The sequence below is a fragment of the Salmo salar genome, chromosome 16 (assembly GCF_965601325.2).
Source record: "Salmo salar chromosome 16, fSalSal1, whole genome shotgun sequence".
Taxonomy (NCBI): Eukaryota; Metazoa; Chordata; class Actinopteri; order Salmoniformes; family Salmonidae; genus Salmo; species Salmo salar.
The window spans coordinates 88,346,569-88,374,221 of record NC_138306.1 but is presented as its reverse complement, the minus strand read 5'-3'; the positions used below and the strand labels follow the sequence as shown (position 1 = coordinate 88,374,221).

The window sequence follows — 27,653 nt, the reverse complement described above, 5'->3', positions numbered from 1 at the left end:
CTCGCCTATCAGACGGTGAGAACACACACTTCACCTCGCCTATCAGACGGTGAGAACACACACTTCACCTCGCCTATCAGACGGTGAGAACACACACTTCACCTCGCCTATCAGACGGTGAGAACACACACTTCACCTCGCCTATCAGACGGTGAGAACACACACTTCACCTCGCCTATCAGACGGTGAGAACACACACTTCACCTCGCCTATCAGACGGTGAGAACACACACTTCACCTCGCCTATCAGACGGTGAGAACACACACTTCACCTCGCCTATCAGACGGTGAGAACACACACTTCACCTCGCCTATCAGACGGTGAGAACACACACTTCACCTCGCCTATCAGACGGTGAGAACACACACTTCACCTCGCCTATCAGACGGTGAGAACACACACTTCACCTCGCCTATCAGACGGTGAGAACACACACTTCACCTCGCCTATCAGACGGTGAGAACACACACTTCACCTCGCCTATCAGACGGTGAGAACACACACTTCACCTCGCCTATCAGACGGTGAGAACACACACTTCACCTCGCCTATCAGACGGTGAGAACACACACTTCACCTCGCCTATCAGACGGTGAGAACACACACTTCACCTCGCCTATCAGACGGTGAGAACACACACTTCACCTCGCCTATCAGACGGTGAGAACACACACTTCACCTCGCCTATCAGACGGTGAGAACACACACTTCACCTCGCCTATCAGACGGTGAGAACACACACACTTCACCTCGCCTATCAGACGGTGAGAACACACACACTTCACCTCGCCTATCAGACGGTGAGAACACACACTTCACCTCGCCTATCAGACGGTGAGAACACACACACTTCACCTCGCCTATCAGACGGTGAGAACACACACACTTCACCTCGCCTATCAGACGGTGAGAACACACACACTTCACCTCGCCTATCAGACGGTGAGAACACACACACTTCACCTCGCCTATCAGACGGTGAGAACACACACACTTCACCTCGCCTATCAGACGGTGAGAACACACACACTTCACCTCGCCTATCAGACGGTGAGAACACACACACTTCACCTCGCCTATCAGACGGTGAGAACACACACACTTCACCTCGCCTATCAGACGGTGAGAACACACACACTTCACCTCGCCTATCAGACGGTGAGAACACACACACTTCACCTCGCCTATCAGACGGTGAGAACACACACACTTCACCTCGCCTATCAGACGGTGAGAACACACACACTTCACCTCGCCTATCAGACGGTGAGAACACACACACTTCACCTCGCCTATCAGACGGTGAGAACACACACACTTCACCTCGCCTATCAGACGGTGAGACACACACACTTCACCTCGCCTATCAGACGGTGAGAACACACACACTTCACCTCGCCTATCAGACGGTGAGAACACACACACTTCACCTCGCCTATCAGACGGTGAGAACACACACACTTCACCTCGCCTATCAGACGGTGAGAACACACACTTCACCTCGCCTATCAGACGGTGAGAACACACACACTTCACCTCGCCTATCAGACGGTGAGAACACACACACTTCACCTCGCCTATCAGACGGTGAGAACACACACACTTCACCTCGCCTATCAGACGGTGAGAACACACACACTTCACCTCGCCTATCAGACGGTGAGAACACACACACTTCACCTCGCCTATCAGACGGTGAGAACACACACACTTCACCTCGCCTATCAGACGGTGAGAACACACACACTTCACCTCGCCTATCAGACGGTGAGAACACACACACTTCACCTCGCCTATCAGACGGTGAGAACACACACACTTCACCTCGCCTATCAGACGGTGAGAACACACACACTTCACCTCGCCTATCAGACGGTGAGAACACACACACTTCACCTCGCCTATCAGACGGTGAGAACACACACACTTCACCTCGCCTATCAGACGGTGAGAACACACACACTTCACCTCGCCTATCAGACGGTGAGAACACACACACTTCACCTCGCCTATCAGACGGTGAGAACACACACACTTCACCTCGCCTATCAGACGGTGAGAACACACACACTTCACCTCGCCTATCAGACGGTGAGAACACACACACTTCACCTCGCCTATCAGACGGTGAGAACACACACACTTCACCTCGCCTATCAGACGGTGAGAACACACACACTTCACCTCGCCTATCAGACGGTGAGAACACACACACTTCACCTCGCCTATCAGACGGTGAGAACACACACACTTCACCTCGCCTATCAGACGGTGAGAACACACACACTTCACCTCGCCTATCAGACGGTGAGAACACACACACTTCACCTCGCCTATCAGACGGTGAGAACACACACACTTCACCTCGCCTATCAGACGGTGAGAACACACACACTTCACCTCGCCTATCAGACGGTGAGAACACACACACTTCACCTCGCCTATCAGACGGTGAGAACACACACACTTCACCTCGCCTATCAGACGGTGAGAACACACACACTTCACCTCGCCTATCAGACGGTGAGAACACACACACTTCACCTCGCCTATCAGACGGTGAGAACACACACACTTCACCTCGCCTATCAGACGGTGAGAACACACACACTTCACCTCGCCTATCAGACGGTGAGAACACACACACTTCACCTCGCCTATCAGACGGTGAGAACACACACACTTCACCTCGCCTATCAGACGGTGAGAACACACACACTTCACCTCGCCTATCAGACGGTGAGAACACACACACTTCACCTCGCCTATCAGACGGTGAGAACACACACACTTCACCTCGCCTATCAGACGGTGAGAACACACACACTTCACCTCGCCTATCAGACGGTGAGAACACACACACTTCACCTCGCCTATCAGACGGTGAGAACACACACACTTCACCTCGCCTATCAGACGGTGAGAACACACACACTTCACCTCGCCTATCAGACGGTGAGAACACACACACTTCACCTCGCCTATCAGACGGTGAGAACACACACACTTCACCTCGCCTATCAGACGGTGAGAACACACACACTTCACCTCGCCTATCAGACGGTGAGAACACACACACTTCACCTCGCCTATCAGACGGTGAGAACACACACACTTCACCTCGCCTATCAGACGGTGAGAACACACACTTCACCTCGCCTATCAGACGGTGAGAACACACACTTCACCTCGCCTATCAGACGGTGAGAACACACACTTCACCTCGCCTATCAGACGGTGAGAACACACACTTCACCTCGCCTATCAGACGGTGAGAACACACACTTCACCTCGCCTATCAGACGGTGAGAACACACACTTCACCTCGCCTATCAGACGGTGAGAACACACACTTCACCTCGCCTATCAGACGGTGAGAACACACACTTCACCTCGCCTATCAGACGGTGAGAACACACACTTCACCTCGCCTATCAGACGGTGAGAACACACACTTCACCTCGCCTATCAGACGGTGAGAACACACACTTCACCTCGCCTATCAGACGGTGAGAACACACACTTCACCTCGCCTATCAGACGGTGAGAACACACACTTCACCTCGCCTATCAGACGGTGAGAACACACACTTCACCTCGCCTATCAGACGGTGAGAACACACACTTCACCTCGCCTATCAGACGGTGAGAACACACACACTTCACCTCGCCTATCAGACGGTGAGAACACACACACTTCACCTCGCCTATCAGACGGTGAGAACACACACACTTCACCTCGCCTATCAGACGGTGAGAACACACACACTTCACCTCGCCTATCAGACGGTGAGAACACACACACTTCACCTCGCCTATCAGACGGTGAGAACACACACACTTCACCTCGCCTATCAGACGGTGAGAACACACACACTTCACCTCGCCTATCAGACGGTGAGAACACACACACTTCACCTCGCCTATCAGACGGTGAGAACACACACACTTCACCTCGCCTATCAGACGGTGAGAACACACACACTTCACCTCGCCTATCAGACGGTGAGAACACACACACTTCACCTCGCCTATCAGACGGTGAGAACACACACACTTCACCTCGCCTATCAGACGGTGAGAACACACACACTTCACCTCGCCTATCAGACGGTGAGAACACACACACTTCACCTCGCCTATCAGACGGTGAGAACACACACACTTCACCTCGCCTATCAGACGGTGAGAACACACACACTTCACCTCGCCTATCAGACGGTGAGAACACACACACTTCACCTCGCCTATCAGACGGTGAGAACACACACACTTCACCTCGCCTATCAGACGGTGAGAACACACACACTTCACCTCGCCTATCAGACGGTGAGAACACACACACTTCACCTCGCCTATCAGACGGTGAGAACACACACACTTCACCTCGCCTATCAGACGGTGAGAACACACACACTTCACCTCGCCTATCAGACGGTGAGAACACACACACTTCACCTCGCCTATCAGACGGTGAGAACACACACACTTCACCTCGCCTATCAGACGGTGAGAACACACACACTTCACCTCGCCTATCAGACGGTGAGAACACACACACTTCACCTCGCCTATCAGACGGTGAGAACACACACACTTCACCTCGCCTATCAGACGGTGAGAACACACACACTTCACCTCGCCTATCAGACGGTGAGAACACACACACTTCACCTCGCCTATCAGACGGTGAGAACACACACACTTCACCTCGCCTATCAGACGGTGAGAACACACACACTTCACCTCGCCTATCAGACGGTGAGAACACACACACTTCACCTCGCCTATCAGACGGTGAGAACACACACACTTCACCTCGCCTATCAGACGGTGAGAACACACACACTTCACCTCGCCTATCAGACGGTGAGAACACACACACTTCACCTCGCCTATCAGACGGTGAGAACACACACACTTCACCTCGCCTATCAGACGGTGAGAACACACACACTTCACCTCGCCTATCAGACGGTGAGAACACACACACTTCACCTCGCCTATCAGACGGTGAGAACACACACACTTCACCTCGCCTATCAGACGGTGAGAACACACACACTTCACCTCGCCTATCAGACGGTGAGAACACACACACTTCACCTCGCCTATCAGACGGTGAGAACACACACACTTCACCTCGCCTATCAGACGGTGAGAACACACACACTTCACCTCGCCTATCAGACGGTGAGAACACACACACTTCACCTCGCCTATCAGACGGTGAGAACACACACACTTCACCTCGCCTATCAGACGGTGAGAACACACACACTTCACCTCGCCTATCAGACGGTGAGAACACACACACTTCACCTCGCCTATCAGACGGTGAGAACACACACACTTCACCTCGCCTATCAGACGGTGAGAACACACACACTTCACCTCGCCTATCAGACGGTGAGAACACACACACTTCACCTCGCCTATCAGACGGTGAGAACACACACACTTCACCTCGCCTATCAGACGGTGAGAACACACACACTTCACCTCGCCTATCAGACGGTGAGAACACACACACTTCACCTCGCCTATCAGACGGTGAGAACACACACACTTCACCTCGCCTATCAGACGGTGAGAACACACACACTTCACCTCGCCTATCAGACGGTGAGAACACACACACTTCACCTCGCCTATCAGACGGTGAGAACACACACACTTCACCTCGCCTATCAGACGGTGAGAACACACACACTTCACCTCGCCTATCAGACGGTGAGAACACACACACTTCACCTCGCCTATCAGACGGTGAGAACACACACACTTCACCTCGCCTATCAGACGGTGAGAACACACACACTTCACCTCGCCTATCAGACGGTGAGAACACACACACTTCACCTCGCCTATCAGACGGTGAGAACACACACACTTCACCTCGCCTATCAGACGGTGAGAACACACACACTTCACCTCGCCTATCAGACGGTGAGAACACACACACTTCACCTCGCCTATCAGACGGTGAGAACACACACACTTCACCTCGCCTATCAGACGGTGAGAACACACACACTTCACCTCGCCTATCAGACGGTGAGAACACACACACTTCACCTCGCCTATCAGACGGTGAGAACACACACACTTCACCTCGCCTATCAGACGGTGAGAACACACACACTTCACCTCGCCTATCAGACGGTGAGAACACACACACTTCACCTCGCCTATCAGACGGTGAGAACACACACACTTCACCTCGCCTATCAGACGGTGAGAACACACACACTTCACCTCGCCTATCAGACGGTGAGAACACACACACTTCACCTCGCCTATCAGACGGTGAGAACACACACACTTCACCTCGCCTATCAGACGGTGAGAACACACACACTTCACCTCGCCTATCAGACGGTGAGAACACACACACTTCACCTCGCCTATCAGACGGTGAGAACACACACACTTCACCTCGCCTATCAGACGGTGAGAACACACACACTTCACCTCGCCTATCAGACGGTGAGAACACACACACTTCACCTCGCCTATCAGACGGTGAGAACACACACACTTCACCTCGCCTATCAGACGGTGAGAACACACACACTTCACCTCGCCTATCAGACGGTGAGAACACACACACTTCACCTCGCCTATCAGACGGTGAGAACACACACACTTCACCTCGCCTATCAGACGGTGAGAACACACACACTTCACCTCGCCTATCAGACGGTGAGAACACACACACTTCACCTCGCCTATCAGACGGTGAGAACACACACACTTCACCTCGCCTATCAGACGGTGAGAACACACACACTTCACCTCGCCTATCAGACGGTGAGAACACACACACTTCACCTCGCCTATCAGACGGTGAGAACACACACACTTCACCTCGCCTATCAGACGGTGAGAACACACACACTTCACCTCGCCTATCAGACGGTGAGAACACACACACTTCACCTCGCCTATCAGACGGTGAGAACACACACACTTCACCTCGCCTATCAGACGGTGAGAACACACACACTTCACCTCGCCTATCAGACGGTGAGAACACACACACTTCACCTCGCCTATCAGACGGTGAGAACACACACACTTCACCTCGCCTATCAGACGGTGAGAACACACACACTTCACCTCGCCTATCAGACGGTGAGAACACACACACTTCACCTCGCCTATCAGACGGTGAGAACACACACACTTCACCTCGCCTATCAGACGGTGAGAACACACACACTTCACCTCGCCTATCAGACGGTGAGAACACACACACTTCACCTCGCCTATCAGACGGTGAGAACACACACACTTCACCTCGCCTATCAGACGGTGAGAACACACACACTTCACCTCGCCTATCAGACGGTGAGAACACACACACTTCACCTCGCCTATCAGACGGTGAGAACACACACACTTCACCTCGCCTATCAGACGGTGAGAACACACACACTTCACCTCGCCTATCAGACGGTGAGAACACACACACTTCACCTCGCCTATCAGACGGTGAGAACACCCTCCCTCTACTCCTGACTGGTCCGTCCACCCTGACTGGTTCTGATGTTATTGTAACCTCTACAGATACTCTGACATCATCGTGCATCGGCTGCTGGCTGTAGCCATTGGAGCAGACAGCACCTACCCAGACCTGATGGACAAACACAAGCAGTCTGCTCTCTGCAACAACCTCAACTACAGACACAAGATGGCTCAGTACGCACAGCGAGCCTCTGTAGTCTTCCACACACAGGTACTGGTCTCACCTAACACTGACCTGTTAGAGCCTCTGTAGTCTTCCACACACAGGTACTGGTCTCACCTAACACTGACCTGTTAGAGCCTCTGTAGTCTTCCACACACAGGTACTGGTCTCACCTAACACTGACCTGTTAGAGCCTCTGTAGTCTTCCACACACAGGTACTGGTCTCACCTAACACTGACCTGTTAGAGCCTCTGTAGTCTTCCACACACAGGTACTGGTCTCACCTAACACTGACCTGTTAGAGCCTCTGTAGTCTTCCACACACAGGTACTGGTCTCACCTAACACTGACCTGTTAGAGCCTCTGTAGTCTTCCACACACAGGTACTGGTCTCACCTAACACTGACCTGTTAGAGCCTCTGTAGTCTTCCACACACAGGTACTGGTCTCACCTAACACTGACCTGTTAGAGCCTCTGTAGTCTTCCACACACAGGTACTGGTCTCACCTAACACTGACCTGTTAGAGCCTCTGTAGTCTTCCACACACAGGTACTGGTCTCACCTAACACTGACCTGTTAGAGCCTCTGTAGTCTTCCACACACAGGTACTGGTCTCACCTAACACTGACCTGTTAGAGCCTCTGTAGTCTTCCACACACAGGTACTGGTCTCACCTAACACACTGACCTGTTAGAGCCTCTGTAGTCTTCCACACACAGGTACTGGTCTCACCTCACACTGACCTGTTAGAGCCTCTGTAGTCTTCCACACACAGGTACTGGTCTCACCTAACACTGACCTGTTAGAGCCTCTGTAGTCTTCCACACACAGGTACTGGTCTCACCTAACACTGACCTGTTAGAGCCTCTGTAGTCTTCCACACACAGGTACTGGTCTCACCTAACACTGACCTGTTAGAGCCTCTGTAGTCTTCTACACACAGGTACTGGTCTCACCTAACACTGACCTGTTAGAGCCTCTGTAGTCTTCCACACACAGGTACTGGTCTCACCTAACACTGACCTGTTAGAGCCTCTGTAGTCTTCCACACACAGGTACTGGTCTCACCTAACACTGACCTGTTAGAGCCTCTGTAGTCTTCCACACACAGGTACTGGTCTCACCTAACACTGACCTGTTAGAGCCTCTGTAGTCTTCCACACACAGGTACTGGTCTCACCTAACACTGACCTGTTAGAGCCTCTGTAGTCTTCCACACACAGGTACTGGTCTCACCTAACACTGACCTGTTAGAGCCTCTGTAGTCTTCCACACACAGGTACTGGTCTCACCTAACACTGACCTGTTAGAGCCTCTGTAGTCTTCCACACACAGGTACTGGTCTCACCTAACACTGACCTGTTAGAGCCTCTGTAGTCTTCCACACACAGGTACTGGTCTCACCTAACACTGACCTGTTAGAGCCTCTGTAGTCTTCCACACACAGGTACTGGTCTCACCTAACACCGACCTGTTAGAGCCTCTGTAGTCTTCCACACACAGGTACTGGTCTCACCTAACACTGACCTGTTAGAGCCTCTGTAGTCTTCCACACACAGGTACTGGTCTCACCTAACACTGACCTGTTAGAGCCTCTGTAGTCTTCCGCACACAGGTACTGGTCTCACCTAACACTGACCTGTTAGAGCCTCTGTAGTCTTCCACACACAGGTACTGGTCTCACCTAACACTGACCTGTTAGAGCCTCTGTAGTCTTCCACACACAGGTACTGGTCTCACCTAACACTGACCTGTTAGAGCCTCTGTAGTCTTCCACACACAGGTACTGGTCTCACCTAACACTGACCTGTTAGAGCCTCTGTAGTCTTCCACACACAGGTACTGGTCTCACCTAACACTGACCTGTTAGAGCCTCTGTAGTCTTCCACACACAGGTACTGGTCTCACCTAACACTGACCTGTTAGAGCCTCTGTAGTCTTCCACACACAGGTACTGGTCTCACTCACACAAACTATTTAACCAGGAAGTCCCATTGAAGACGTGGGACCCATTTTACAAAAGGACACCTGGGTCAGATTCATTAGTGCACTGTAGCAAAATGCTTTTCAACGGAAATGTAAAAATAGCATTTCTTACTGGACATTTCCATCTGAGATAAAATAAGCCCATGGCCGAGATGGCAGATTTCCTCCAGCTGTTCTTCAAGAGCAGAGGCATCCTGAATGAGGAGGGGTTCATCCTGTTTGTGAGGAAGAACGCCATCATCGTTCTCATCCCTAAGTTTGGTCTGGAAGGAACGGTGTTCTTTGAGAACAAAGACAAACCCAGCCCCAAACTGATCTTCAACGAAGAGGTACCCTCGCTGTGTGTCAGACAAAATTAAAGCTGTTTTATTTGTGTATGGCTCAACTGTAACTCTGTGTGTGTGAGAACAGGCTCCTAGTCTGACGGTGGAGGGCCACTCCTTCAACATGTTTGACAAGGTCAAAGTGACCATCAGTCTGGACGCGTCCAACGTCCAGCACCAGAAGATCAGGATGTCCCTGGTCGAACCTGTGGTACGTTTGTTGTTTCAAACTTAACAGAGATCCTACGGTGGTCATTTCCATGTAGTTATGAACTAAAACTATGTTCAGGTAACAGTTTGTGTCTGAGGTAAAATATCTTCTGTCATTTCAGGGTTGGACATGTAACTAATGTTGTTGTTTTCTAGATCTCTGGAGTGAGTGTCGCACCATCTGAACCAGAACCAGATACCAAGAGAGCTAAACTGGACCGTTGAATAACACCTTCCTCAGACCGAAACTTTTCTCTTAGCTCAGTAGTTATTTTTAATGTTTATCTTTTTTCCCTACATGACAAGCACAGAACATCCTGTGGTTAATATGGTTGTGATTTTAAAACAGACCCTTGTTTCCTTGACTTATAGAACGTCAACCTTCCTGGTGAATGTTAATGAGATGCCAGTAACCTGTATACTGTTTCTATTCCTGACCCATGTGGTTTGTACGGTCTATTCTAGAAGGAACGTTTCCTTGTACAACTCCCAATAAATCTCTTGGTTTTTAGCCAATGTTCCTTTTCTCATCTCTTTGGCTATTCTCTGTTTGGTGATTGGAGTAGATGCATGTAATTGAAATGTAGCCAGGAAACTAAAGAGAAGCCCAGGTGTACAACATTTAATGTGGCTCAGTGCTCTAGTCTGAACTTTCCACCCATTCAATCACAACAATTTACAATAAAAAATCCTTTATCACAATTCACATTCCCGTAATTGTTTAACTGATCAAAAATAAAAATGATTCATATAATGCTAAATTCAAAATCAACAAGAATATAAAATGTATAAATACATATGAAAGTCAAGTTTCATCAGTCCCTTGTTCACGTCAACACTAAGTTCAACAAAATAGCACCTTATTCCCTATATAGTGCACCATTCACCAACGCCCACAGGGCTCAAAAGTAGTGCACTATATAGGGTGCCATTTCAGACACCTTAGTGAGCACATTTCAACTCCATTACGAGGGATAGCTAGCGCCAACAGGAATTCATTTCCAGGTTCATTTGTGCGAATGGCGGCATCTAAACATTGTCACTTAGCCGGGGTGTATTCAGTACACGGATTCTGTTGCTAAATGTTTTGCAACAAACGGTTTACTCTAAACAAAGCGTTTGGCAATTTGTTTCTATTGGACAAATTCAGGTAGGTTCCATTTCTAGAGTAAACGGTTTCCATTACAAATGTTTTGCAACAGAATCTGACTGAATAGACTCCTGACATGGCTGCTTTAAAACGGTGCAACATTGGCAAGACATCATCATAGGCTTCAGCTGGGAGGGGCTTCCTTGTGTTCTCTTCCAATCAGCTCACTCAATGGTGTTGAGGAAAAACAGTCTGGAAAACAAAATATTCTCCATTCATATGTGTGTCTTCATAAGCTGTACCACGTCAATCATGGTTTAGCAATGTGTAAACTCACAAATGAAATAAGATCCAATTCTGGTGTCAGAGGAACGCACTAAACATCGTCAAAGACTCCAGCAACCCAAGTTATTCTCTCTGCTACCACACAGCAAGAGGTACTGGAGTACCAAGTCTGGGACCAAAAGTCTCCTGAACAGCTTCTACCTCCAGGCCGTCAGACTGCCGAACAGCTTCTACCCCCAGGCCGTCAGACTGCCGAACAGCTTCTACCCCCAGGCCGTCAGACTGCCAAACAGCTTCTACCCCCAGGCCGTCAGACTGCCAAACAGCTTCTACCCCCAGGCCGTCAGACTGCCGAACAGCTTCTACCCCCAGGCCGTCAGACTGCCGAACAGCTTCTACCCCCAGGCCGTCAGACTGCCGAACAGCTTCTACCCCCAGGCCGTCAGACTGCCGAACAGCTTCTACCCCCAGGCCGTTGAACAGCTTCTACCCCCAGGCCGTCAGACTGCCAAACAGCTTCTACCCCCAGGCCGTCAGACTGCCGAACAGCTTCTACCCCCAGGCCGTCAGACTGCCGAACAGCTTCTACCCCCAGGCCGTCAGACTGCCGAACAGCTTCTACCCCCAGGCCGTCAGACTGCCGAACAGCTTCTACCCCCAGGCCGTCAGACTGCCGAACAGCTTCTACCCCCAGGCCGTTGAACAGCTTCTACCCCCAGGCCGTCAGACTGCCAAACAGCTTCTACCCCCAGGCCGTCAGACTGCCGAACAGCTTCTACCCCCAGGCCGTCAGACTGCCGAACAGCTTCTACCCCCAGGCCGTCAGACTGCCGAACAGCTTCTACCCCCAGGCCGTCGGACTGCCGAACAGCTTCTACCCCCAGGCCGTCGAACAGCTTCTACCCCCAGGCCGTCGAACAGCTTCTACCCCCAGGCCGTCGAACAGCTTCTACCCCCAGGCCGTCGAACAGCTTCTACCCCCAGGCCGTCGAACAGCTTCTACCCCCAGGCCGTCGAACAGCTTCTACCCCCAGGCCGTCGAACAGCTTCTACCCCCAGGCCGTCAGACTGCCGAACAGCTTCTACCCCCAGGCCGTCAGACTGCCAAACAGCTTCTACCCCCAGGCCGTCAGACTGCCAAACAGCTTCTACCCCCAGGCCGTCAGACTGCCGAACAGCTTCTACCCCCAGGCCGTCGAACAGCTTCTACCCCCAGGCCGTCGAACAGCTTCTACCCCCAGGCCGTCGAACAGCTTCTACCCCCAGGCCGCCGAACAGCTTCTACCCCCAGGCCGCCGAACAGCTTCTACCCCCAGGCCGTCAGACTGCCGAACAGCTTCTACCCCCAGGCCGTCAGACTGCCGAACAGCTTCTACCCCCAGGCCGTCAGACTGCCGAACAGCTTCTACCCCCAGGCCGTCAGACTGCCGAACAGCTTCTACCCCCAGGCCGTCAGACTGCCGAACAGCTTCTACCCCCAGGCCGTCAGACTGCCGAACAGCTTCTACCCCCAGGCCGTCAGACTGCCGAACAGCTTCTACCCCCAGGCCGTCAGACTGCCGAACAGCTTCTACCCCCAGGCCGTCAGACTGCCGAACAGCTTCTACCCCCAGGCCGTCAGACTGCCGAACAGCTTCTACCCCCAGGCCGTCAGACTGCCGAACAGCTTCTACCCCCAGGCCGTCAGACTGCCGAACAGCTTCTACCCCCAGGCCGTCGAACAGCTTCTACCCCCAGGCCGTCGAACAGCTTCTACCCCCAGGCCGTCGAACAGCTTCTACCCCCAGGCCGTCGAACAGCTTCTACCCCCAGGCCGTCGAACAGCTTCTACCCCCAGGCCGTCGAACAGCTTCTACCCCCAGGCCGCCGAACAGCTTCTACCCCCAGGCCGTCAGACTGTCGAACAGCTTCTACCCCCAGGCCGCCGAACAGCTTCTACCCCCAGGCCGTCGAACAGCTTCTACCCCCAGGCCGTCAGACTGTCGAACAGCTTCTACCTCCAGGCCGTCAGACTGTCGAACAGCTTCTACCTCCAGGCCGTCAGACTGCCGAACAGCTTCTACCCCCAGACTGCCGAACAGCTTCTACTAAGTTAATAGTCCCTTTTTATTTTTTGCTGATCTGGATTTAACTGCATCGTTGGGTTTGGGCTCATCAGGAACCATTTCACAGTTACGTTACCTCAGTCTTTGTGGGTTACCGTTACCTCTGTCTTTGTGGGTTACCGTTACCTCTGTCTTTGTGGGTTACCGTTACCTCTGTCTTTGTGGGTTACCGTTACCTCTGTCTTTGTGGGTTACCGTTACCTCTGTCTTTGTGGGTTACCGTTACCTCTGTCTTTGTGGGTTACCGTTACCTCTGTCTTTGTGGGTTACCGTTACCTCTGTCTTTGTGGGTTACCGTTACCTCTGTCTTTGTGGGTTACCGTTACCTCTGTCTTTGTGGGTTACCGTTACCTCTGTCTTTGTGGGTTACCGTTACCTCTGTCTTAGTGTGTCTGGTGTGGGTTACGTTACCTTAGTCTTAGTGTGTCTGCTGTGAGGGAAGACCTCGTCTGGGATGTGTGCTGCGTCGAATGACTCCTTACTCTGGCTGTCTGAACTCATGGCATCTATCAGGCTGGCGGTGGCAGTGCCAGCGTATGTGTTGTACCCACTGTCCACCTACACAGAGAAAGCAGTCAATATTCAAACATTGTCAAATCAGTGCCTCTCCCACAGTGATTAACATGGTAATCAGAAATCTAAGAATAATTAAAAGTATGTGATCCATCTGTGTACATTCAACCAAATAACATTTTAGTGCAAAAAAAGTCAAAAACACAGATCAAATGAAGATCCGATCAAATTTTAAGACCAATTTATGCAGAAATCCAGTTATTTCCAAAGGGGTCGACATACATGTCAGTGTAACTCTTCCAATTTTTTTTTTTTTTTAGAAACATTAAAATGCCTTTTCTGAAATGTAAAACTGGTGGCCAGCTTGTTAGAGGTCTATTCTGTTGTGATTGGAGCGGTTTAGTCAGTAGACCAGTAGATACAGACCTGCATGCTGTTATCATAAGGGATGCAGCTTCCTTCAGCTAGCAGAGACACAAACATATGAGACGCCTCCGCTGCCATCACACTCGCCCCGACACGGGAGCTGGTCAACCAGACACCAACAGGAGTCACACCTCCTTCCTCCTCCTCTTCTTCTTCCACAGGGAGGTCCACTTCCACCTCGCCGTTCTCCACCTCCTCCATCTTCACTGAGTCCAACAGAGGCTGGCCCATCCCCGGACCCCCCTCACACAGCCTCCCCAGCCCCAGCAGACCCCCACTGGTCCTGGGTACACACGGCACCGGGGAGCAGGCGCCCAGCTCCATGGCTGGTAGTGAAGTAGAGGGACATATATTCTCCTGGTCCAGGAGGGAAGGGTTGGGGGAGATGGTTGGGGGTGAGGCCCAGCAGGGGGCTCCGAGTCTGAGCTCAGGGTTGACCTGGGTCCGGCCCGGGGGCTGGAGCGAGGAGCAGATAGGTGAACAGCCGTCTACGTAGGGGCTCTCTGTACAGGAGTTGATGTCCATGTCTAGGGGAACACCTTCAGGGGTCACAAAGCTCAGCTTCTTCCTCTCTCCTAGACAGGAAAAACAATCACGGCATCACTCAACTTACCAATAACATGGACACCGTTCACCTAATGACTTGACTCAACAGGTTGAGGTCCGTAAAAGATGTGCAAATCTGCACAGACATATTCAACCAGTTTCCATAGATAATGTCTCCAAAGCTGCATCAGGTTTATGGTATAACAACATTTAAGACACATTATGGCAATAAGGACATAAAACACCTCTTTAAATGACTCGTATACCTGCTATGGGTGTCTGTGTGAACTGTGGTCCAATGGGGGACAGGGCAGGGGACTGGAAGCCAGCAGGAGAGGAGCGCTCAGGGCACAGGGGGCTGGTGACACTTCCCAGGCTGTAGGTTCGGTAACGACCCTGGATCGGGCTGGACGAGAAAAGACCCTTCGAAAAACAGAGACAACGTCTCATTAAAATGGCAAGAGAGAAAACAAGCAGTGACGTTTATTTGAAATCCTAGCTTTGTGATTCTTCCTCACACAAACAGATTCCCTCCTAGATGTTATACACAGTACCACTTTAGAAGGAATATAGCATCTGCTATAGCAGAGCTGTCCTGTTCCTGGAGAGATAACCTCCTGTAGGTTTTAACTCCAACCCCCTGTTCCTGGAGAGCTACCCCTCCTGTAGGTTAACTCCAACCCCCTGTTCCTGGAGAGCTACCCTCCTGTAGGTTAACTCCAACCCCCTGTTCCTGGAGAGCTACCCTCCTGTAGGTTAACTCCAACCCCCTGTTCCTGGAGAGCTACCCTCCTGTAGGTTAACTCCAACCCCCTGTTCCTGGAGAGCTACCCTCCTGTAGGTTAACTCCAACCCCCTGTTCCTGGAGAGCTACCCTCCTGTAGGTTAACTCCAACCCCCTGTTCCTGGAGAGCTACCCTCCTGTAGGTTAACTCCAACCCCCTGTTCCTGGAGAGCTACCCTCCTGTAGGTTAACTCCAACCCCCTGTTCCTGGAGAACTACCCCCCTGTAGGTTTTCACTCCAACCCCAGTTGTAACTAACCCGACCCAGTGAAAACCTTTTGGATGGCAGCTCTCCAGGAAAAGGATTGGGCAGCCCTGTGATAATAACAACACATGCTTAGAACCAGAGCAACAAACCACACTTGCTAGCATGTTTCACTGTCACTCAACACACTGGTCAGACACCATTGACATTGAATAGTGGCACACTTACAGTGGAGGGGGTCAGGGAAGACATGCCAGACAACGGGCAGGGCAGAGGAGAGGCGCTCATGGGTGAGAGGAAATCTCTATCCCCTCCCCCTTCTCCCCCAGGGGGCTCTCCCTCCCCTCCTTCTGGGCTGGGGGGGCTGGAGGACTCTGAGCCACTCCCTTGGCCGTCCAGAAACAACTTCCGTCTCAGAGACGAGGAGCTCAGGGTCTCCTGAACCTGATCCTGCTGAGACACCTCCTTCAGTCTGTAGTATTCTCCTGAGGTGGGGGAAGACAGACAGACAGACAGGACAGACAGGACAGGACAGACAGACTATTTGTGAGACCTGATAAGGTTTCCTGGCAGTCTGGTAATATCTGCACAGAGATAAACATTACGTGTATGGAGTGTTCACTGACATGTAAAGGTTTACCTAATATTTTGTCCAGGTGGAAGTCCACAGGTAAGGACAGGACTGTCTGGCAGCCTACTGTGGTTTTTTTAGTTGATAGTGGATCTTCTAGTATCAGTGGGGACATGGAACCTGAAGATAGAAACATTTACTCATTTAACATCCATAGAAATGGCTGAACATAAGTTATTCAGGAAATAGAAAATGACAGAAAATAAAACACTATAATGTGTGAGTGTTGGTGAGTGAAAAGCGACTTAACTCCAACTCATTGGATTCACTTACTCTTCCCAAAGTGCATCTGTGCTGATTTCTGTTTGCTTGTTGGTTCGGTCCATGGTGAAGGCACAATGGCGCCTTTTGTGAAAAACTGCTCGATAGCATTCTGACGTTTCTCCTCGATGTCAGAATCCATCCTGAATGTTTTCAAAAAAACAAAGCGGTTACCAGACCAATAAACCAATACCCCCAACCTCTCAGCAGCAGTTGTATTTCAAAGTGCTCCCCATTTGTCTTGTGTGCATTGTAAACCTTAACCTGGTCAGAGTTCCTGGTCTGACTGAGGTACAAGGACTGGTTACTAGTTCCTCACCTGGTCTGACTGAGGTACAAGGACTGGTTACTAGTTCCTCACCTGGTCTGACTGAGGTACAAGGACTGGTTACTAGTTCCTCACCTGGTCTGACTGAGGTACAAGGACTGGTTACTAGTTCCTCACCTGGTCTGACTGAGGTACAAGGACTGGTTACTAGTTCCTCACCTGGTCTGACTGAGGTACAATGACTGGCGGTGGATATCCTCAGCGTCTATGTCCACAGGGAGCAGGCTAGACATCTCATCTATGTCCCATTTAAACTTGGCTGGTGTCTGAAAACAATGATCAAGAAAACATTGAGAATAACGATTCAGGTAGTGATTGAAGGAACGTCACGAGGTGGCTCTGTAAAACGGGTGATTACGTTCACAAGAGGACAATGACAGGACTTCTGAAGGAGACAAACCTGCTAACTGACTTGCTGATCATGGAGGTAAGTTGTCCTTCAGGCTATTGAAGTGGGTGAACTATACAAGATATGCATGAGACCAGACCATAAATGTGTACAAAATATTAGGATGACAGACTGACCAGGTGAAAGCTATGATCTTTTATTGAGGTCTCTTTAAATCCACTTCAATCAGTGTAGATGAAGGGGAGGAGACAGGTTAAATAAGGATTTGTAAGCCTTGAGACAATTGAGACATGGATTGTGTACATATGCCATTCAGAGGGTGAATGGGCAAGACAAAATATTTCAGTGTCTTTGAACAGGGTATGGTAGTAGGTGTCAGGGGCACAGGTTTGAGTGTGCCAAAAACTGCACCGCTGCTGGGTTTTTCACGCTCAACCGTTTCCCGTGTGTATCAAGAACGGTCCACCAACCAAAGGACATCCAGCCAACTTGACACACCTGTGAGAAGCATTGTAGTCAATATGGGCCAACTTCCCTGTGGAACGCTTTCTACACCTTGTTGTCCATGTCCCCGACGAACTGAGGCTGTTCTGAGGGCAAAAGGCAATGCAACTCAATGTTTTGTTCACTCAGTGTAGGTTTACACTTACAGCTCCGGAGGTCTTGGAGGACTTGAAGACAGAGGGGCTGGGGACCACGGATTCTTGCAGGCGATGGTAGTCGTTGGGGCTCTCGAAGGGGTTACGGATAGCTGCCCTCCCTGGAGTCTCAGGAGTGATCTGGACAACTGGAAGATCTCCCATAGTCTGACCACAAACCTGAACCTATTGATGCAGGAATTCAAACATGAATCAGCTTTGATCCAGTATAAATAGTATGCTAATCAAAGATCACTAAGTACTAGAGAAAGCCAAACAATTACTGTAATACTATCAAGAGAACAAACCTTACTTACGTGAAAGAGTTGCTAGCTAACTAACGTTAGCTAAACTAGCTGGCTGTTGGTCCCACAATCTAGTACATACTAGCTATCCCAAACGTTTAGTTAAATGCCTGGCTAGCTAAGGCTTTAGCAACTATTCTGAGAGGTTCATTTGATAGATCTATTCGGTATGTTATTTGATATTGAAGCCCTGATACTTACAGCAGCTGCAGAAGTTTTCAACACAACCAAAATAAGGTTCCAGAGTCAGTTGTTTCAAACGTTTATTTCAGTTTTCCCACAACGCCAATTGACCAATAGAAGTTAATAGGAAGTGCCTGATAACCAATCAGATTGAAGATTTCAGAACGCTCCAAATTTACAGCGACGTCACTTCCTTTCGCTTGTGTGGTCGTTAGTAAGCTGACTAGCAAAGTATATACTCATGGTAGACTTTATCAACAAATGTACTATTTCTAATTTATCCAAATGACGGGGTTGTGATAGTAGAAGTATTTTTGTAAATCAGCTTGAACTGTTGAAGTTGTTGTTGAGTTAATCTCAGAGGTCCCACACGAACTGATCATGGCTAGCAGTGCTAATGCTAACAACATGAATGCTGTCCGAGAAACAATGGATGGTGAGTTAGTTAAGGTTATGATCATGTCTGTTGTAGAACCTAGGTATGTGTTTTACAAATGTGACACACTCTATTGATTGCAATGCCTAAAGATTGGCTTGACAGTAAGGTAGTTAGCTAGGGAACTTTAGCTAGCTAGCTATCACATTTCATTCTGTACCCATGGCAACAATCCACCACACAGCAGTATTAGTAAGAACACTTTTATCTTGAAAGGTGACATGGTTTAAACTATACAGCTCGTTATATGCCAGACAATGGGTAGCTAGAGTGCCAATTTCATGTTATTATTTTCTCCTATTTTTCCCCACAAGTGCTGCTGGAGATCTCTAGGCTATTGAACACAGGCCTGGACATGGAGTCTCTGTCTATCTGTGTCAGGCTGTGTGAGCAGGGCATCAACCCAGAGGCCCTGTCCTCTGTCATCAAGGAGCTACGTAAAGCCTCAGATTCACTAAAAGTAAGGCCATGTTCAGGGGACAGGGATAGATACTTACAGAACCGAGTCTATAGAGACACAATAGAACAAGGTTGAACCAAATGTTGTCTGGACCAAGTTTGTCCCGTGGACCCTGCTATAGAGACTCAATAGGACTAAATGGACTCTGCTCTGTACAGGACGGTAGCTCTCCAGGAACAGGGTTGGAGAGTCCTGTATTAGACTGCTCTGTACAGGACGGTAGCTCTCCAGGAACAGGGTTGGAGAGTCCTGTATTAGACTCTGCTCTGTACAGGACGGTAGCTCTCCAGGAACAGGGTTGGAGAGCCCTGTATTAGACTCAGCTCTGTACAGGACGGTAGCTCTCCAGGAACAGGGTTGGAGAGCCCTGTATTAGACTGCTCTGTACAGGACGGTAGCTCTCCAGGAACAGGGTTGGAGAGCCCTGTATTAGACTCTGCTCTGTACAGGACGGTAGGTCTCCAGGAACAGGGTTGGAGAGTCCTGTATTAGACTCTGCTCTGTACAGGACGGTAGCTCTCCAGGAACAGGGTTGGAGAGCCCTGTATTAGACTCTGCTCTGTACAGGACGGTAGCTCTCCAGGAACAGGGTTGGAGAGTCCTGTATTAGACTGCTCTGTACAGGACGGTAGCTCTCCAGGAACAGGGTTGGAGAGCCCTGTATTAGACTCTGCTCTGTACAGGACGGTAGCTCTCCAGGAACAGGGTTGGAGAGCCCTGTATTAGACTCAGCTCTGTACAGGACGGTAGCTCTCCAGGAACAGGGTTGGAGAGCCCTGTATTAGACTCTGCTCTGTACAGGACGGTAGCTCTCCAGGAACAGGGTTGGAGAGCCCTGTATTAGACTGCTCTGTACAGGACGGTAGCTCTCCAGGAACAGGGTTGGAGAGTCCTGTATTAGACTCTGCTCTGTACAGGACGGTAGCTCTCCAGGAACAGGGTTGGAGAGTCCTGTATTAGACTCTGCTCTGTACAGGACGGTAGCTCTCCAGGAACAGGGTTGGAGAGTCCTGTATTAGACTCTACTCTGTACAGGACGGTAGCTCTCCAGGAACAGGGTTGGAGAGTCCTGTATTAGACTCAGCTCTGTACAGGACGGTAGCTCTCCAGGAACAGGGTTGGAGAGTCCTGTATTAGACTCAGCTCTGTACAGGACGGTAGCTCTCCAGGAACAGGGTTGGAGAGTCCTGTATTAGACTCTGCTCTGTACAGGACGGTAGCTCTCCAGGAACAGGGTTGGAGAGTCCTGTATTAGACTCTGCTCTGTACAGGACGGTAGCTCTCCAGGAACAGGGTTGGAGAGCCCTGTATTAGACTCTGCTCTGTACAGGACGGTAGCTCTCCAGGAACAGGGTTGGAGAGCCCTGTATTAGACTCTGCTCTGTACAGGACGGTAGCTCTCCAGGAACAGGGTTGGAGAGTCCTGTATTAGACTCTGCTCTGTACAGGACGGTAGCTCTCCAGGAACAGGGTTGGAGAGCCCTGTATTAGACTCTGCTCTGTACAGGACGGTAGCTCTCCAGGAACAGGGTTGGAGAGCCCTGTATTAGACTCTGCTCTGTACAGGACAGGGTCAATTGCTGTGGTTATCCTTCACATAACTGCCACTGTTTTAATGAGTCCATTATGCTTCAATCTGATAGGCTAGGTTCTTTCTGACTGGATCTAGATAACTCCGTCTCTGCCTCACCACTGTTGCATGTTGCACCTGTAGTCACAAACTTAATGTCTAAACAATATGCCAATATTCGTCTTCCTTCTGTTCCAGGCCTCTGACAACTGAGGATCCAAGACTGATCCCAACAGAACAATTCTGCTGAGTGGAAGTCTTTTCATGCTGTCAAGTTTCACAATATTGCCAAATAGTGAGCATCTATTACCCTGACCTATTCCTCGTGCCTCTGGATTTGACCCCTGGCTTCATTTGAAGGAAAATGGTGTGTGTGTAACATTTGGTCTGGCAACATCAGTGGCCAATTCTCCTTGACTTTTGTGTTCCTGTCATCAGCTTGGTGTGCAATCTGGCAATATGAATGACTACAATGCCCTGATATCCAATGTTTCAGTACCCCTCCCTCCCTCAATCATATAGGTTGTCAGTTCAGTCGTCTTTCTTTTGACTGAAGGAAACCTAATCAATGGCACTATCCATCATCACACAGTGCTACAATGATGGGTTGTTTTCAATTCCTTTATGGCTTTTTGGATGTGTAAAGAAGTCTAATTTATTGCGAATTGTGTGTAGTTTTATATGAATTTAATGTCTGTTTTTTTCTTCAATGTCTGGCATGTCAGTGTTTTATTTTTCTTTCGAAGTGTCCAGGATTGTCAATGATGGATGGAACTCAATATTAAAAGCAGTTGCATTTTATATCCACAAGGTGGCAGTGTTTCTTTACTTACGCATTAGATCATGATGATTCAGAAGTACTATCCAGTTTACCAGTAGAAAAGTTTACCTAGTTAAATTAAAAAGAGTCATAAATCAGTGTAGATACGATATCCTCCATGTCCTCTGTCTGCAATGTTCTTCTGTTGAGGAGTTCTCTGATAAGGACACCTGGGCTCCTGAGTTGTGCAGTGGTCTAAGGCACTGCATCTCAGTGCAGGAGGCATCACTACAGACCCTGGTTTGATTCCAGGCTGTATCACAACTGGCCGTGATTGGGAGTCCCATTGGGCGGCATCCACAATTGGCCCAGCGTCATTAGGGTTTGGCCGGGGTAGGCCGTCATTGTAAATAAGAATTTGTTCTTGACTTGCCTAGTTAAATATCTTTCAATTGGAGATCTCAGGAAAATGTCTCTGCACAAGTAATAAGAACGAAGGAGGTAGGGAATTAGTGGGTAACTAGCCCCCACTAAGAACAATGTCGTATTGCTGACACAAAAAAGCTACATTTGGAGAAAAAATTGTATGTGGATGAAGGTCATGCTTTGGCGAATAAACCTCAAAGGGAAATAAATGGCTATAGTTCACTTTTTTAGTTATTTCATGAAATGTTTTTAGGAAAGCTGTGTTTTAAAGTGCCCGCGGTGCCAGTTACCTGGTAGCAGATTGGGCCATAGAGTTTCACACAGTGTGTTAAAATCCATTCAATCAGTTTAATTTCGACATTCTTTAGTAAGTAATACTTCAAAGCTACGTCTAGTTGTTTTTAGTTCAATTATTTGAATAAAATATGTGGGGGGGAAATGGTGTCACCATTAATATCCGCACTATGAAGAGATGTGATGTAAAGTCCCTCTTTTTAACTCACCTGCACATTCATTTTCTTTGTTCTGTGTTCCTTTTCAATACAATCCATGATGTACAATTGCACTAAATATGATTTGAATAATGCAAGGTTTTAAATCCCAACAGTCTTTAAAATTTCATTCAGGATCAAAAGTTTTCAATAGTTGTTTTTAATTAATAAAAAATCTTAATTGGAATGTAATATTGGAATGTAATATAACTAATAATATTACATTTCATTAGGGTATAACATTTAATAACAACTTAACTAATTAATTCAGTGTAGCATTGATGTGGCAACTTATGTTCTGCTATTGCATTTGTACATACAGTACCTGTCAAAAGTTTGGACACGCCTACTCATTCAAGAGTTTTTTCTTTATTTTTACTATTTTCTACATTGTAGAATAATAAGGCAAAGGGTGGCTACTTTGAAGAATCTCAAATATAAAATATATTTTGATTTGTTTAACACTTTTTTGTTTACTACATGATTCCATATGTGTTATTTCATGGTTTTGATGTCTTCACTATTATTCTACAATGTAGAAAATAGTAAAAATAAAGAAAAACCCTTGAATGAGTAGGTGTGTCCAAACTTTTGACTGGTAGTGTAGGTCACAATAAAGCTATCCCCAGTCAAATTGGAGCACAACTCATGAGTCCAACCCCTGCACTGCTCTAGTCCCCACTGAAATATGGGGGGGAGATGCCAATTTAAAAGCTCTCTCAAACAGTTAGCTAGCTATCTAGATATATGACATAAAATGCTGTGTAAAATAGCTAAAAGGCTATAAAGTAACATTAACTGTAAAGCTATCAGTCACTGGTGGAAACATTTACAACTGCAATTAAGCTACGTTAGCTTATTTTACTTTACCTCAGACGATCTGGTAGTAAGGAGGTTGCTAGCTAGCACTCTTTGCAGCTTATGCTAACTAGCTAGCTGGCTAGCATTTATTGCTAGTGAAGTTGCTTGCAAGCAAGTTAGTACTAACTAGCGCTAAGTGGCTAGTCATTTTCTAAATGACAGGTAGAAACACATTCATAACCATAAAGGGATAACTACCCCTTGGGGGGGGGGGGGGCAGTTACCCCCTACTACCTTCATCTTGGGTGGGTGTTGCTTTTTTAAGGGTGGAAGATGAACTGTTAACAAGGCTACTGGTTGCAGGTAGTTGTTCCCTTCAGCATGGCCCTGGCAAGGTGCCCTGCACTGTGGCTGAGCATTTGTTTCCCCCAAATGTGTGTTGTGGGAGCGGTAAGACACATGTGGTCTATCAAATACAGAGAGGCATTTAATAGATATATCTACCCAGGCAAGCCGTATGTAGTGTATTGGCATCTCAGGGTTGGGGCCCCCAGTCTATCATCAAGACAAATGATGGGCATCACAGACTCGTTTTAATCTCCATAACAAGAGACTCACTGTGTTGGAAATGAATGAAAACAAGATTGTCTTTCATTTGAGTTGATGTGAAACGCGCAGGCAGCCAGCTGCTAAATGTGGAGGAATGAAGAAGACAAGAAAAATCAACATTTAGCTTCGGTAGGTGAGAAAAGACTTTCATTCGTTCCCCGCCGCTGGCTCGGAGATAAATTACCTTGTTTGTCTACCAGCCATCTGTTTGGTATTTGATATGTGCTGCGCACGGGACCCACCGTGTTGAATACGGCGCGAGATGAACAGCATCATCATCATCTTGAGGCTGTAAATATGAGAGTTGATCATCATCATGTTGTAGGCTACAATAATAGTTGATGACCAGTGGGGATGTTTGGATACAGCCAGCTGTGGCTGCTGAGACTAACCACATTACAATCAATGATGATTACATTAGAAATATATTGTAGGCCTACAGTTAATGATGGAAATCAGGCCTGTCTTTGTTATCATCACATTTCCAAATAGCTCCATCGTCTGTTTGTAGCACTTAAAGCCACAATCAGCAGTAGGAACAATAACAAAGCGTTTTCCCCACCCCTGTTTCAGTAAAAGGCTGAGGGATGAGAGGCTGGAGAAATGTGACCGATCTACAGTTTATAGTTACAACTATTGATGTAAGGACTGACCATCCATGATATCAAAATGTTCATTTTAACCATGTTTTGGGGCCATATAGTGTTTGTTTACATTTACTTTGTTTAGAAACACTGGAGTAAAACAAGCTTATATTTTGGGTTCTGATGGGGTATGACAGTTAAACTAAGTTCATGAGGCATTTAGAAGTTATATTCTTCAAGAATCAATGGGTTCACATCATTCATTTATACAAATTAAGTCCAAAAATGGATGTAGAAACCGCTGATTGCCCCTTTAAACATTGTGACGTTAGTATAGGTTACTCAATATACAGTGTACTTCCTAGAAGCCTTTTTCCATAGGCATAGTGAATGTTACAGCAGTTACTTCAATCCTGGGCCTGTAGTCAGATCAACAATGAGTGACTCTTCCTCAGGAACACAGCCTAGCAACTCCATTACCATTAGTTGACTGAAGCGGAGAGAGCAGTAAGGTCTGAAAGTTGTCCTTGCCCCTGTTTTTAATCAAGCCTAATACAATTAAAGTGTGTGTGTTTCTGTCAATAAAAAGAACCTGGATTTGGAGCGGAGCTGAGCTGGCCTTGACTCCTGCTGTTTGCTTTGTTCATTAACAGGAGATGAGCAGATGGCTGCTGGGCTGACGGTCGCTCTGCCTCGCCTCTCTCTATCCTGTCTGTCTGTCTGTCTGTCTCCTCTCTCTCCCCTGTCTGTCTCCTCTCTCTCCCCTGTCTGTCTCCTCTCTCTATCCTGTCTGTTTGTCTGTCTCCTCTCTCTACCCTATCTGTCTGTCTGTCTGTCTGTCTCCTCTCTCTACCCTGTCTGTCTCCTCTCTCTACCCTGTCTGTTTGTCTGTCTCCTCTCTCTACCCTGTCTGTCTCCTCTCTCTACCCTGTCTGTCTGTCTGTCTCCTCTCTCTACCCTGTCTGTCTGTCTGTCTGTCTCCTCTCTCTACCCTGTCTGTTTGTCGGACTCCTCTCTCTACCCTGTCTGTCTGTCTGTCTCCTCTCTCTACCCTGTCTGTCTGTCTGTCTCCTCTCTCTACCCTGTCTGTTTGTCGGACTCCTCTCTCTACCCTGTCTGTCTGTCTGTCTCCTCTCTCTACCCTGTCTGTCTGTCTGTCTGTCTGCCCTCTCTCTACCCTGTCTGTTTGTCGGACTCCTCTCTCTACCCTGTCTGTCTGTCTGTCTCCTCTCTCTACCCTGTCTGTCTGTCTGTCGCCTCTCTCTACCCTGTCTGTCTGTCTGTCTCCTCTCTCTACCCTGTCTGTTTGTCTGTCTCCTCTCTCTACCCTGTCTGTCTGTCTGTCTCCTCTCTCTACCCTGTCTGTCTGTCTGTCTCCTCTCTCTACCCTGTCTGTCTCCTCTCTCTACCCTGTCTGTCTGTCTGTCTCCTCTCTCTACCCTGTCTGTCTGTCTGTCTGTCTCCTCTCTCTACCCTGTCTGTTTGTTGGACTCCTCTCTCTACCCTGTCTGTCTGTCTGTCTCCTCTCTCTACCCTGTCTGTCTGTCTGTCTCCTCTCTCTACCCTGTCTGTTTGTCGGACTCCTCTCTCTACCCTGTCTGTCTGTCTGTCTCCTCTCTCTACCCTGTCTGTCTGTCTGTCTGTCTCCTCTCTCTACCCTGTCTGTTTGTTGGACTCCTCTCTCTACCCTGTCTGTCTGTGTCTCCTCTCTCTACCCTGTCTGTCTGTCTGTCTCCTCTCTCTACCCTGTCTGTCTCCTCTCTCTACCCTGTCTGTCTGTCTGTCTCCTCTCTCTACCCTGTCTGTCTGTCTGTCTGTCTGTCTCCTTTCTCTACCCTGTCTGTTTGTCTGTCTCCTCTCTCTACCCTGTCTGTCTGTCTGTCTGTCTGTCTCCTTTCTCTACCCTGTCTGTTTGTCTGTCTCCTCTCTCTACCCTGTCTGTCTGTCTGTCTCCTCTCTCTACCCTGTCTGTCTCCTCTCTCTACCCTGTCTGTCTGTCTGTCTCCTCTCTCTACCCTGTCTGTCTGTCTGTCTCCTCTCTCTACCCTGTCTGTCTGTCTCTCTCCTCTCTCTACCCTGTCTGTTTGTCTGTCTCCTCTCTCTACCCTGTCTGTCTCCTCTCTCTACCCTGTCTGTCTGTCTGTCTGCCCTCTCTCTACCCTGTCTGTCTGTCTCTCTCCTCTCTCTACCCTGTCTGTCTCCTCTCTCTACCCTGTCTGTTTGTCTGTCTCCTCTCTCTATCCTGTCTGTTTGTCTGTCTCCTCTCTCTACCCTGTCTGTCTCCTCTCTCTACCCTGTCTGTCTGTCTGTCTGTCTCCTCTCTCTACCCTGTCTGTTTGTCTGTCTCCTCTCTCTACCCTGTCTGTTTGTCGGACTCCTCTCTCTACCCTGTCTGTCTGTCTGTCTCCTCTCTCTACCCTGTCTGTCTGTCTGTCTCCTCTCTCTACCCTGTCTGTCTGTCTGTCTCCTCTCTCTACCCTGTCTGTTTGTCTGTCTCCTCTCTCTACCCTGTCTGTCTCCTCTCTCTACCCTGTCTGTCTGTCTGTCTCCTCTCTCTACCCTGTCTGTCTGTCTGTCTCCTCTCCCTACCCTGTCTGTTTGTCTGTCTCCTCTCTCTACCCTGTCTGTCTGTCTGTCTCCTCTCTCTACCC

General features: G+C 48.9%; 2 protein-coding genes and 1 non-coding gene across 4 annotated transcripts in view; 2 read left to right on the top strand and 1 right to left on the bottom strand.

Moving 5' to 3' along the window:
* The window catches only part of LOC106596303 (exosome complex exonuclease RRP44), a 28,095-nt gene extending 17,368 nt beyond the window's left edge, over positions 1–10,727 (top strand). Inside the window, exons 17-20 of one of the 2 annotated variants that reach the window (XM_082963160.1) lie at positions 7,574–7,742; positions 9,854–10,012; positions 10,095–10,217; positions 10,373–10,727. In XM_082963160.1, the coding sequence (XP_082819286.1) occupies positions 7,574–7,742; positions 9,854–10,012; positions 10,095–10,217; positions 10,373–10,441 (520 nt within the window). In that variant the 3' untranslated portion in view covers positions 10,442–10,727. The remainder of the gene's footprint in view (positions 1–7,573; positions 7,743–9,853; positions 10,013–10,094; positions 10,218–10,372) is intronic. The other variant, XM_082963161.1, reaches the window with a different exon arrangement.
* Positions 10,728–10,823: 96 nt separating this feature from the next.
* LOC123723757 (protein aurora borealis) lies at positions 10,824–18,970 on the bottom strand. Its single transcript, XM_082963162.1, has 10 exons — positions 18,884–18,970; positions 18,390–18,563; positions 17,550–17,656; positions 17,075–17,205; positions 16,811–16,921; positions 16,399–16,655; positions 15,448–15,604; positions 14,636–15,210; positions 14,108–14,254; positions 10,824–11,558 (listed from the first exon to the last, which is right to left on the bottom strand). Exons 2-10 carry the CDS (start codon positions 18,540–18,542, stop codon positions 11,535–11,537), a joined length of 1,662 nt encoding a protein of 553 aa, XP_082819288.1. The 5' UTR covers positions 18,543–18,563; positions 18,884–18,970; the 3' UTR covers positions 10,824–11,534.
* A 61-nt stretch (positions 18,971–19,031) lies between these two features.
* LOC106583512 (uncharacterized) lies at positions 19,032–22,132 on the top strand. The gene is made up of 3 exons (XR_014381023.1): positions 19,032–19,301; positions 19,616–19,761; positions 21,530–22,132. It is a non-coding gene; the product is annotated as an uncharacterized LOC106583512 (transcript).
* Positions 22,133–27,653: the final 5,521 nt, after the last annotated feature.